We start from the raw sequence: 12,934 nt of genomic DNA on the forward strand, positions 1-12,934 counted from the left end.
GCAGAGGAACTGCGGACAGGGGATTCCGACCCTCGCCTCAAATGAGAACAGCTCTCAGGCTGCATGGGCAGAGGCGAAGGACTGCAGGGGCACGATGCAGGCAGGGCTAGGCAGCAGAGCACCGATGCCAGTTCTGTGAAACGCATCGGCACATCACCTCCACCCTGCGGGGGCTGCCTCCCCCAGGCTCTGTCACTGCCTCCCCCAGGCTCTGTCACTGCCTCGGTGGTGTAGCTGTGAGCGCCATGTAGAAAAGGGGACGGGATTTGCTATAAGAGAAGAGCAGGGAAGAAAAGCAGCAGGTCCCTTCCCTTAAATATCTTCCTTCTGCTGAGGCTGGGGAAGCTCAAACAGGGCTCTGCCGCCTTGTTCCACCCACGGCGGGGGAGAGGGCAGCGGGTGTCACGCTAGCATATCCCAAGCCCTTAATACTTTCCAGAGAAACAGTGAAGGTGGTGGTACTGCTGCTCTCAACGGCTCTCAGTAGGCGGGAATGAGCTTACACATGAATCTCCCCTCCCTCACCCTTCTGCTAGAGGCTTTGATTGATTTCCTGTAGGTGTTGGTGAAACCCTTGGCACTGTAACGCATCTGAGGCACTTGATTAGATATACAGCTGAGCTTAAAGCATATTTTCTTTTTTAAAATTGGTGGATTTGTATGCGAGTCATGCTATTACAGCAGGGCTGTCTCCTTACGGACGCAGAAGGCCTCAGGTAAATGCCTTGTTTAAGTAGAAAAGGTGGCCTCATGGGATTTGGAGATGACCTCAGCAGAGCAGCCAGTGCAGCAGGTAGTTTTTCACCCTCACTTGGCTGCTGAGTCATGGGCTGCATCTCCCTGTTTCTCTGAATACACTGCCAGGTAGCTGTTTCCACATCCTGCTGAAAAGGAGGGTTTCTTCCCTGAAGCAATAACTGTGGCCCCTGCCCCACCAAACCTGAACAACTCCAGAACTCTGGAGCCGAAATAAAGCTGCATAATCTCTGCAGCACACAGGATCTGAATTCAGAACTGTATCTTCCTAATACAAGGATACACACTACATTGTGTAACAACGAAGCTTCTGCTGTGTCTTCAAGTATGCAAAGCCATTCACACTAAATGCAGGAGAGAAAAGAATATATCAGTCCAGTAAATGGTGTTACTCTCTAGTTATTCTGCTTTCCACAAGGAAGAGTTTCTGAAGTTTGTACTTTTTTGTACTTTGCTCTCTCTTCTTAAAATGCAGTACATATTTGTATCTACTTTTACGTTTTCTCAGGAGAGAGATACGGAGATTGTGGCTGGCTGGGTGAAACACTAAGTGTTCAAGAATATTTTGGGTTGTTGGCATTCAGAAAAACCTGGTGGGATTTCTTACACCATGCTGTCATCTGTTGTTGGAAAGTGCACGCCCCAAGCTCCACCATGTACTAAATGTAACCACCTCCTGGCTCCACTGGGCTATTAATCTTCCCATTATTTCCCTCTTACAAACCAAGATCCTAAGAACAATAAACACTTCCGTGAAAAGGGACCAGAGAGAAACAGTTAACCTTGGTATTTACATGGATCAAGAGATGATCAGTCCATGTAAACTGATGATTCAGGAAGATGGTACCGAACTAGGGCCATGCAGAAGGTCACCACTGCAACCCAGCTGGCTAACACATCACTCTCTGGACACAGAGGATCTCTACACACATATTTCTCATAAATCTGCTCTAGATATAAGGAATAATCTCTAATAATTTTCAGTGGATGTTCCTGTGCTTCTGTGACTCATTTTCCCTGTAAAAGCTCAAGCCACCAAAAACTTGCATGGTTTTCTTCTTTCAGTGAGATACGGGAGGAATCAGTGGTTGCACCCGGGCCTGTAAGTGCACATAACTGCCCACGCAAGGATAGTACAACACAGTTAATTGTAACTTTTGTCACCAACTGTGCTGACAAGGTCAGATTTTTCAAGGGTTGAAACTCTCCTTTGAGGCTCCTTTATGCTTTGTCAGTACCTCCTAAACACCACCCAGGCTCATCCTGCTGTCTCTACACTTCTCATCCCGACTGATGGATGCTGCTGCCACCCTGACGGCATTCTCTGTTTTCCCACTATCCTCTTTGCTATTTGCTACCTTCACAACTTAGTGATGTGCTTTCCTTCACCATGCAATTCCTCTCATGCACACCCACTCCTCTGCTTGCAATTAGCCATGCATTTGAACAAAATTACCATCCTCTGCAAATCCTGAAAAAGCCAAGCTGCTGCAAAGTCTGTGACAGAGAGCGAACCAGGCAGGCAGACTAAAATGCCCTGGCTCCACTGAAATTTAAACTCTCACTTTCATTCCTTTTGGTGAGCTCACTCTCTCTGGCAAAGGAACCAACTCAGTTCAGGATCTTAATGCGGCAATTTGGTTAGAATACATCACTAATTACATTATTAAACAGCTGCCATATGTTATTTCCCACCTAAAAATCCCAAAGATTTGCTTCCAGTTTGAGAGTTGCACCTTTCCACTTCACCTTTTGCACAGGGGAGGCATCTACCTGAAGCCCCCCAGTGACTTTCTGTGAGTGTCAGGATATGCTCCACCAAAACGGAGAGCACCCTGGCCTCTGGGAAATAGTCTCAAGCCAGATAAAAGAGGTCCTGATGCCCAAATCTCTGGGTTGGTTTTTTTCTTTTCTCTTTGCTTTCTTGAACCTGATGCCACGAGCAAACCAATAAGTGATATAATCCCAGAACCAACAGAGCGTTTTGTAATCTTCCTATGGTGTAGCATGTTGGCTGTGCCACGTCTAACTAACCGGTCTGTCAAAGCCCGCCTGGTCCTGCAGCGGTTTCACAGAGAGGCAGCACAGCACAGATATTTGCTGATCCCGTGGGGAGGGAAGGCCTCCCACAGCAAGCTCTCAAGCCCCAGCTCAGGCTTTCTGCCAGCCCAAGTGTATAACAGGCAGGCACGGGCAGGGGACGTAACGTGGCCACAAGGTCCAACAGCCTGGCTGGGCTTGTAAGCCCTGGGGAACATTTAGGAGAAGGACAGAAGGGATCTCCCTGTATTTAAGGTGGAAAAGCAGAAGGATTGAAGAACAGTGGACATGGCATTTAGCTGTCTTGGAGGATAGGGGAGGGGAGAGAAGAAATCCTCCAAAAAAGTAGTTGCTCGTTTCTCAGTTCAAGGCTTAAATCCATCTTTGCTGCTCTTCAGATTAATTATTAGAGTCCAAACTGCACAAGAGGGAGACATACCCAAATGGCTATGATGCAAAGAACCAGGAATTACAGTAATTGTTTACACTACTTGGATGGATGGCAGGCAGAATAAGCTAGGTATTTCTTCTCTCCCCAGACTATGAGCTAAAAGGCACGAAATGGTCAAATCAATGAAAGGTTTACAAGGAGATGGTGCCTGCACAGCTGTGTGCTGCATATGAGGTCACCCGTGCACAGGCATGGGGGAGCCATAGTGACATGGAGTCATCTCCTGGCAGGAAAATGCTACAAGTCACATCCCTGATTACTGAGAAAAGGAAGAAGCAACACAGTGTTTAAGCCTGTCATGGTACAGCGGGCAAGAGGTGCAATACGATGCAGTTCAGATCTACATGGAAGCCAGCTGCTAATCACCTGCTCTGGGTAATACGGAGCAGATTTCCATGTTAAAGCACGAATAGAAAGCTGTGTCATCTCCTGCACCATGTTAAAATCAAGGCCTGACTGGGCATGTGAATATGCCTGTATGCATATATACATATCTATCTATCTATATGTGTGTGTATATATATATCATTATGCCTATACATACACACATGTATATATTAATGTTTTCCATGAGTGAAGAAAAGTTTAAGCAAGCTGAAGAAAAGCTGCTGTGGGCTTCTTGTGTGGTGCCTGTTCTTTGCAACCCTCCTCTGTTATTCCCTCCCTTTGCCTGCCCTTTTCTGATCTGTGTAACCCTCTATCCTTTCTGGCCCCGTGTATCTGAAAGTGCAGGATTTTTCCCAAAGTCCTGAGTCAAGGAAGGGAGAAGCAGCATTTAAAAACAAGCTTTGATCCATGTGTTTGGTGAAACAATAAGTGGCTGGAGGATCAGGGAACATGCATTTTATACTGTTCTTTCCTCTAAAGGGGAAGTATTTTTGGGTTACCAGGACAGTTGTACATGGTTTCTATTCTCTCCTATTATGTAAACCTGCAGGCAAAAAAGATATTCCTTAGAGAGGGTGTTCACTGAAAGCACCAACACAACAGAGCTCTGCAAGACACTGGAGTTTTCTTCCCACTGGTGTGAGGCTGCCCCTCCTCTGACATGCGTGAGTATAATAAATTGGTTTCCTGAAATAAAGTGAACTGTGCAGGAAAATGGAAAACTCCTATCTCCCATAGGACAGATTTCAGAAGGTATTTTAGGCATTTTCCACTACAACCAAGTTCAATCAGAAGCAATTAGGTATCATAACCACTTTTAACAGTTCTAACCCTAACCTTTGTAAGGCCTGAGAGATGCCAAACCTTTGCTGTGGCACCAAAGGTCCAATTCTTTTTGTGAACTATTTATGGCACTAGCGGTTTTCTTTTGGATCAGTAGATCCCCGTGAATCTCTTTCTCCAAGGTCACCTTTCTGGTGATACTTGAATGACAACCTTGTCACAGCCTTGTGAGCCGCTGCCGCGCTGCAGACTGCAGTTTGCGAGCTGGCAGGCTGAAGCATGGTCAACCTCAGGCTTCATGCGACACTTGAGCTGGTCTTACTAGAAGTCTCCCACCCATGTCAATCCCACACAACTGGAATTACTTATTAAAAACAGCTGACACTAAACTTGGCATCAGGAAAAAAATCGATCCTCAAGGTTTTTTCCTGCATACCTGCATTGTCGTGCTGACAGTAACATTCAGGCATTTTCAGCATCCGCTTAGCAATGAAGTACAGGTGCCAGCAAATGGGTTAATATGTTACTGAGATGGCAAAACACAGACAGAGGGCATAATTTGCTCACTCTGTTCGTGCTGCCTCTTGACAGCTCTAACACACCTCAAATGAGCATCAGGAGAAGCTCCTCACTTGCTCCCAGCCCTGCTGCTTCATGAGGTTCTATTGGTGGGCTGTGATTTCAGAGAGGGTGTAAGAATGAAGACGCAAATAACTCCAAAGCTTCCCAAAGTAACCGGGAACTCTGATCAGTGGCAGATTTTCTTTGGCAGCAGTGTTATAATCGCATCCTTTGGTATTTGGACACAGTTCTCTACTCATTACGTTGCCTATGAAGGCATCAGTTTAACCTTCGTCTGCTGAACTGATTTTAGTGACTCTTTGGGAGAATTTTAACACAATGAAATAGTATTTCCTGACATTTTTCTGCGCCACACATTGATATAAGTGCTGTTTAATTTTATCACAAGCTACCAACGTTGAAGTGAAATAAACACAGCAATTACATTTTGATGGTACACTTCCCCTCAGTCCCTGCAGTTGAGAAACAATGAAAAACTTCTCCTATTTATGAGGTAAGCCAGCAGCCGAAGCAAACTGGGTAAACTGCTATACGTCTGGGGATGCTACAACTTTTAAACAGGACAAGGAGGTCCCCTATGGATACATCCTGCAAGCAATATATGGAAGCAATTACTCCTTCAGGAAAGTATTTTTTCGCAAACCTAAGCTGTTACAGCACATGAAGTTGTGAAAGGTTGAGTTACAAATGATATGGACCTAGCGACATTACTCACCGGTCAGAATCAAGCCACAGTCACGCTTGCACAACAGCAATGCCTGTCAAGGTTTATGGGCTGGACACAGGAAAGCAAGCCTCAACAGAAGGGGTATGTATTCCTGGTGCGCAACACCCACTGAGAAAATGAACTGTACTGCAGGCTACTTCCCAAGTTTACTTGTTTATATGAAAATGTAAACCGAGAGTGAAATTTAAATGCACTTGCATCACTTAGGAATTGCAATCCTATATTCAACATGAAAGAAACACAGCAAATTAGTGTGGGCGGGGGCCAGATTAATTTAATAGCCATCTCAGTTACCTCGGTAATGCACTGCAGTCTGTTAGGGAAGCACCTCCCGAGGCATTTATGAAAGGGGCTTGAAATACTTCTGAAAACGTTATCCCAGAAGATGTCATATTTATTCAGATATTCAGATTTATTATTGGATTTATAACTGCACATGTTCTGATAGCTGCACTGATTAGATTCCAGACTAATTAATCGGCACCCTGATTTACATGTTATATATATAGGGCACAACGCTGCCAAATATTAAGCACCCCCTGTTATCTGCTGAACGCCCATCACACCACCACAGTCTGGAGGCACTGCACAGAGTTCAAAGTACCTTTGATAACAAAAGCTGTTACTGTTGACGACAGAGATGCAATACCATGCAACTTTTCTAGATATTACTCATGACTCATGTCACCAGATGTCATAATGAACTTGTGAATATGTATGCACCTTAACAGAAAGTGCTCTCTCAAAACTGGCATGAGAACCGTCACAGAAGAAAGGTCCGTTCCCCATCCATTGGGCAGAATGTGCTTGCACACAAAAAAAACAAGAGAAAGGAAATGAACACCAGCCCTGACAGACAGTGGTTACGCAAAGGCAAAACTGAAAATTTGCTGGCTTTTTTCCTTTATTAAGCCCAAAATAACACCTTTAAAAAATCCTGACTTCATTAATAAATCAAATGCCTTCATTAAAGAAACATTTACTGCCATTTTCTACACTTTATTTTAAGGCATACAGAAAAATATTTAACAAATGTGTATGCAATTAGATGCCGGGGACTGCTAATTACAGCCCTTCTGAATGCCTCTGCAAAACAAAGATACTCAATACAATATGTTAGAAAGGGTGGGGAAAAGAAAGAGAGGAAGCTGAAGACGATCTAATTCATATTAGCGCAGATATATGCTGGCCTTTGGCTATGAGCAGCAAATAAGCCATCAGTGTAATGCCAAATAGCAGCCAAAGGACATTTTACAGTCACATCTTTGCTTCTGCTTCTCTAATTCATTTCCAGAACATTTCACCTCTAACTAATTATGGAATTTAATGACAGAATGTAAAGGACTGGCTGGGGTTGCAGGCCATTCCAACAAGGCTTTAATGACATATCCTTCAGGTTGCAGAATCTTTATGTACTTAGCAGTGATTTATCAGCCCTGGCAGAGGCAGGTACTTCAAAGGCAACCTTATATAAAAAATAAATTCTGCCTTTGCCAAGCATTGGAAAGAGCACTAAATTAAATTTAAAAATCAATTCCTACAGACAAGAGAGTCATAAAAACTCAGTGGGTTTGTCTATTTGGCCAAACAGGCAAAAATTTATGACAGTACAGTTTTGTAATCAGTAATAGCAATACAGTGTATGTTTTTGATTGGAAAAAATTAAAGATGCCAAAACAACACTGCTAAATATTTAGGCTGAGTTGTGACAGTCCCATTGAGCAAAAACACAAAACATGCATTTTGGTGAATTTCCAACTAGTTTATGTCATACTATACTTTTTATTTTTCAAAAAAGAATATTAAAACTATTATAAGCTCTGTCACCTGCTGTAAGGCAGAATGATGTGATTTTAGTCACTGCACATTTCCTGTTTGTGAGGCAAAAAAGCATAATTTACTTCTTTATAAAAGGGAATATATATAACTATATATATATAATTTTATTGGTATTAACATAATGCAATACCATACATTGAGCAAACAGAAAGAAAACATTTCAAAATACATTTTTTAAAAGTTTCTCCCCATAAGATAGTATGAAATATCAAGTAATTAGCATTAACATTATTACAATACACCCTTAGCCAAATATATTAAGGAAAATCCACATTCTAACCACAGAGATAGAGGCAAACATCAACCCATAGGGGACCCAGAACATAATGATAAATACAATATCTGAATCTACTTTGACATCCAGACGATTACTGGCCCCAAAACAGCCCTCTGGAGTCTGGGTGGTATACAGAGAATACTTTGTGCCTGCTTGGCCAGGCGGCATCACTCACATGTTTAAGTTCTAGAAGATAAAGAGGAACCGAAGAGTTTATCTGCAGAGTCTAATAAATCTCAGCGTGAGGTATCTTCTCCGTCATCATCCAAACGAGTGCCAGTGTACCCTCTGGTAATTCATTACAAACCATTAGATAAATGGAAGTCTCCAAAAGGTCTGTACATACCTCCACTTGACAGAATACACTTAGTTTAGCATGACACAGTAAGGTGACTTCCTTCACTAACGTGAAGCATGCTTAAATGACACGACTGTCTGGTTGGCCTGAACGGGTTCACTGGAGTTCAGTACAAGCAACAGGATTTTACAGTTACCATGGCTGAATCCCTCTTTAATTCCTCGAGGTCTGCAGAACAAAACTGAGTGACATCAAAGCCCTTCCCCTGCCAAGACCCTCTTCCCCTTCCGTTCTCCCGTGCGGGGGGCAGTATTTTCTGCAAATGTGCTCCGTGTAGACTGGATCTGACTTTGTGCCTAGTCCCATTGTGGAAAGGGTGCATTCTTCGAAAGACTGGCCATGCCCTTTGACACCTTCCTGGAGGCCTCATATCCAGGCATGTGGTTGTCTATGCTTTAACAGGTCTGTTCTCTGTTATAAACATCAAAGTTATTCAAGAAGAACTGACTTTCTGAACGGAGGCCATTAGGTTGCTTGCAAGAGGCTGAAGTTGAGTCTCCGTCGTGCCAATTCTCTAATGATAAGTTTATCAACCTTTGAGTCCAATCGGTTCAGTGCCAAGAGAAGTGGATCCCATTTGACATGGAGAGGTGCTATCAACTCTCGCAGTGTATTAGCCTAATATGATAAAGCAGTGATACAATATGTTGAAAGAACTGTGATGTGCCATTATTTCCATATCATATTAGTATATTAGAAATACTATCATGCAAACAAGAGCAAATAGCAAATTTGGCAGACAGTAGCAGCACTACAGAGCTTTTCTAATCTGCATGCAGCTATGCTCATGAGGACAGAGACATGGCACTGTTCTACTGTTACACTTTGCTCCATTAAAATATCCATCCCTGATGCCAAAGAGGTATTTAGGGCAGAAAGTTATATATTCTCTCTTAGTGGATGTGCTTTTTTTTTTTTTTTTTTTTTAAAAAAAAGAACAGAACAAAGAGTAATTGAAAAAAACCCCACCACAAATAAAACAAGAGAACAATACACATCCTAACCAACTTGGGTTGGTTTCCTCCATGTTGAAGAGGCATTAGCTTATTTGGAAGCACTGGAAAAGGGTCACATGAATGATGAGAAAGGAAGCAAAGAATGTGCCCCAAATCCACCAAACGTACTACAAACACAGAAAAATATCCTGTCGGCAACTTATGCATAAACTAGAACAAGAGGTGGCACAACACAATCTGGATCCTTTCATTAGCCTAGCTGACAATCCAGCGTTGTGCAACGTTGGGTGAAGGATAAGATACAGAGCTAGGAAATCATGTGATTTTGAAACCACACTGACATTACATACATCCAAAAGCTAGGGCTTGAGAACTTGAGAATCTTTGTGGACCTGTGTTAGCAAAGAAAAGAGAAAGAGAGAGGTGGAATAAACAGCATACAGCTAAGTTGGTTACTTAAGAGTTTCTGTGTGGATATGCAGTCTCTGCACACAGGGCAGTTTCAAAAGCCCAGCTGCTCTCAGTGCATACCCTATTCTGTTGTCTACTACACTTATTTAGAACACAAAATGGAACAATGGATCTCAAAATCCATTGTTGTTTTAGATCCCAGGTATGAAAAGCTGGGGGATGTTTTGTTGTTAAAAAAACCCACAAAACAACTTTGGGAAAGAGTTCAACTGTGCAGAATATAAAGATGTACAAATTCAATCCAATTTAACTGGTAAGACTTATTTAACTCTTGTTAAAGAGATTTTTTTTTTTTTTCTCCAAAAGACAGGATGAAAAAAGGAAGGAAAATATCAAGCATTGCCATTTTTACTCTTGTGCATATCACAAAAGGTCTGGAGAGCAGAAGAGAAATGTCTCAGTGACAGAAGGCACAAGGTGGAAAGAATCCCAGATGGAAACATCGGTGCCATTTACTCCACCCACAGTAGCAATTGGAAAATGAGTTTCCAGAGAGGCAGAGGGTGAGCAATGCTATACAGAACTCAAACTGAGTTCAGCCTCTCCTGCACTGCTGAGATTTCCTGGGGACTCTGTGCGTCAACAGGGACAGGAGGAAGAAGAAGGGAGAGGAGAACAGTTTATATAACTAAATCCTAAGAATAGCAGTTGAGAGAAACTTTTACGTAACTTATTGCTTAAAATAAGGAACATTTGATTCTACAGCCAAAATGAAAAAAAAACCCACCCAAAACAACAACCCCCAAACCCCAAACCCAAACCCCTGACAAACAAAAGGCCAAACCAGCACATTTCAGGACTCATGGGGCTGAGGGAAGGGAGACTTAAAGTCACAGCATTTAAAACAAGAGTCTTGGATTTGTTTAGAAAAAGGCACTAAGTGAAAGAGCATACTGCTGCCTCGTATGTATCACTGCTGCAGCTTCAGGAAATCCTGTCGTCTCATGGCTGTTGCTCATATAACTTTATCTCTAAAAGTTCCAGAAGTTTGGTTTTAAAGGCCAGGCTTTGGTGAAAGAAACTTGCCTTTTCATGAAACAAGGTGGCTATGAAATCAAGGAGAGTTACTGAAGTTAAGACAAGGGTGTTGCCTACCAGATGTCTATACCCAGCTCTTCCGCATGCCTTGCTGAGGCTGGCTGGGACACATCCCCTGTGCCTATGGAAGAACTGTGCTAAACTTCAACAGATGGTGGGACAGGACTTTTTTTTTGTACCTAAAATCCAACTAAATTTTGCATTAGAAGGTGACTATTTAAAAAGCCCAAACTGCTAATAAGACACACTTTTAAAAAGTCTATTCAGTGATATTGCTAAGGCTGTTATTGGGCTGCCATCAAACACTGGTAATTCTTCGCTGTCCCAGTTTGGATTAGTCACAATGTGCATGAACAGCCTTTCATTAAGACCTCTTGAGACAAGTGGCAGCATACACTGTCCTATTTATCTGAAGGTGAATATAATTAACAGGCACTTGGGGGGCTTTTCTAAATAGATTTTCTCATTATTTTACTGTATCACTCTTACTGATAGTAACTAACTGTACAATATTTCCTATTAGTGTAGATGCAGATTAAGAGTTTAGAAATTCTGCTTTTTGCTCTAAAATTATTTTGCCTTATAATTATAAAAACCACATTTTTCTTTCTCTATCACTAGCATTAGCAAAATGATTTATGTAAAAAATCTCCAGCATATGGATCCCTTTCTAGATAAGGGTTTTTTTAAATTCATTTTAAAGGAGAACAAACACAAATAACAAAGAACAAGTAACATGCTTTTGGATGGATACTTATCAACACTGTAACTTATGAAACGAGACTTGCAAACATTTTGAAAAATAAACCAACTGCCACTCACATATAAAAATGAATACAACCCTATGAAAATAATGAAGTGATCTTACTGCATTTATCAACAAAATTATGTTTCTATTATGAGAAAAGCTTTATGGCAAGTGACTTATCCAGAGCGGTTACAGAAACAAAACTGCCTGCTATAAATCTCCACCTGTTTCTTTAGCTAATGTGGTCACATAAAATGTGAGGAAATCTTCCGTCTGAGCAAACCTGCAGCAGTGGGAGGTATCTGACCCAAGTGGTAAAGACAGAATGCACCCGGGCTGGGACCAAGCCACCAAGCAAGAGCAAAGGGATCCTTTGCGGGCCTTTCTGGGCATGCCACCAAGTCTCAAAACCCAATAAAAATGTAAGCAAAGGGGAGAAGAAAGTTCTCCCTGAGAGAAATGTTTGAGTCACAATCAGTAAGGTCTCAAAATAGCTCTCACAGAAGTCCTGTGTAAGGAAAGGGGCATGGAAGTGGAATCATTCCTCTTTGAGACCTATTTATCAATAATGAAGGCACACCAGCAGTCACTAATGAGTAATTTAAGTTAGGGTTTTCACTTTGATGTGTTTTTTAATAAAATGCATAACATTTTACCACTGTCACTTGAGAGTACACTTTCTTATGAATGTTCACATTATATATTTTGCCCAAACAAGACTACCAGATGCCTGATTATTAAATGGTATGTTTGTGGTAAACTTGCTTTTCAGAGAAGAATTAGGTTGAATAATAACAGGTTAACAAACTTACTTTTGAAATAAATACCTAAGTTTTAGAAAAGGTATTTTCAGTTTTCCCATCTCTAGGGACAATCAGTAAAACTGTAACTGCCTTTTGAATCTCTATTGTTTCCTTCATTTGTGTCCTATTTTGTGTGCATATTTCTACATCTGTTTCTATATGAGAGATACAGAAGGAATTTGACTAGAAGCTCTCACCTATTATCTAGTTCAATAACGAGGCATGTCTAGTTATGTATATTCCCCTAAAGGTAAATACTATGTGTAAGTAATCAGGTTCTGAACGAGAATCAGTGCAAACAATGGGAAAAAGAAATCCCTCCCCATGTACCACAAACTGCTAGCTGGCTGCTTCTGTTGTAAGCGCAGTGGCAGATACATATTCCTCCTCAGTAGGGAAATGGCTCAACACTATTTGACAGAGTCCTTGGGAGGGATGCTGGCAGATCTACAAGCTGTCCATTGCTCAATGTTGGGATGCTCCTACCATCTTCGTGACAGCTCAAGTCTCAGACAGATGCCATGCAGAGATGAAAAGGAGCTGCTATAGAGCCTGGCAATTAGAGTGCCTGAGGAAAGAGGGTTTTGATGACACATGCAGTACAGCCCCCCTGACACTATATTCCAAAGCAGCATCTCTGCAAATTACCTTGTAAGAAGCCAGTTAGATGCAAAAGCAGTAGTAGGAGTCACTCAGTACTCCTCTTGAGGCTTAGTTA

At 42.0% G+C, this 12,934-nt stretch overlaps 1 protein-coding gene across 5 annotated transcripts in view; it reads right to left on the reverse strand.

Annotated features, from left to right (window-relative positions):
* CNKSR2 (connector enhancer of kinase suppressor of Ras 2) overlaps positions 1-12,934 on the reverse strand; it is a 220,746-nt gene that overhangs the window by 8,497 nt on the left and 199,315 nt on the right. Inside the window, exon 21 of one of the 5 annotated variants that reach the window (XM_037378112.1) lies at positions 6,613-8,818. The exons of the other annotated variants lie outside the window; for them this stretch is intronic. Coding sequence (XP_037234009.1) covers positions 8,814-8,818 — 5 coding nt within the window. The 3' untranslated portion in view covers positions 6,613-8,813. Of the gene's footprint in view, positions 1-6,612; positions 8,819-12,934 lie in introns of those variants that run through there. 5 annotated transcript variants of the gene reach the window in all.

Source organism: Falco rusticolus, chromosome 2, assembly GCF_015220075.1.
Source record: "Falco rusticolus isolate bFalRus1 chromosome 2, bFalRus1.pri, whole genome shotgun sequence".
Classification (NCBI taxonomy): domain Eukaryota; kingdom Metazoa; phylum Chordata; class Aves; order Falconiformes; family Falconidae; genus Falco; species Falco rusticolus.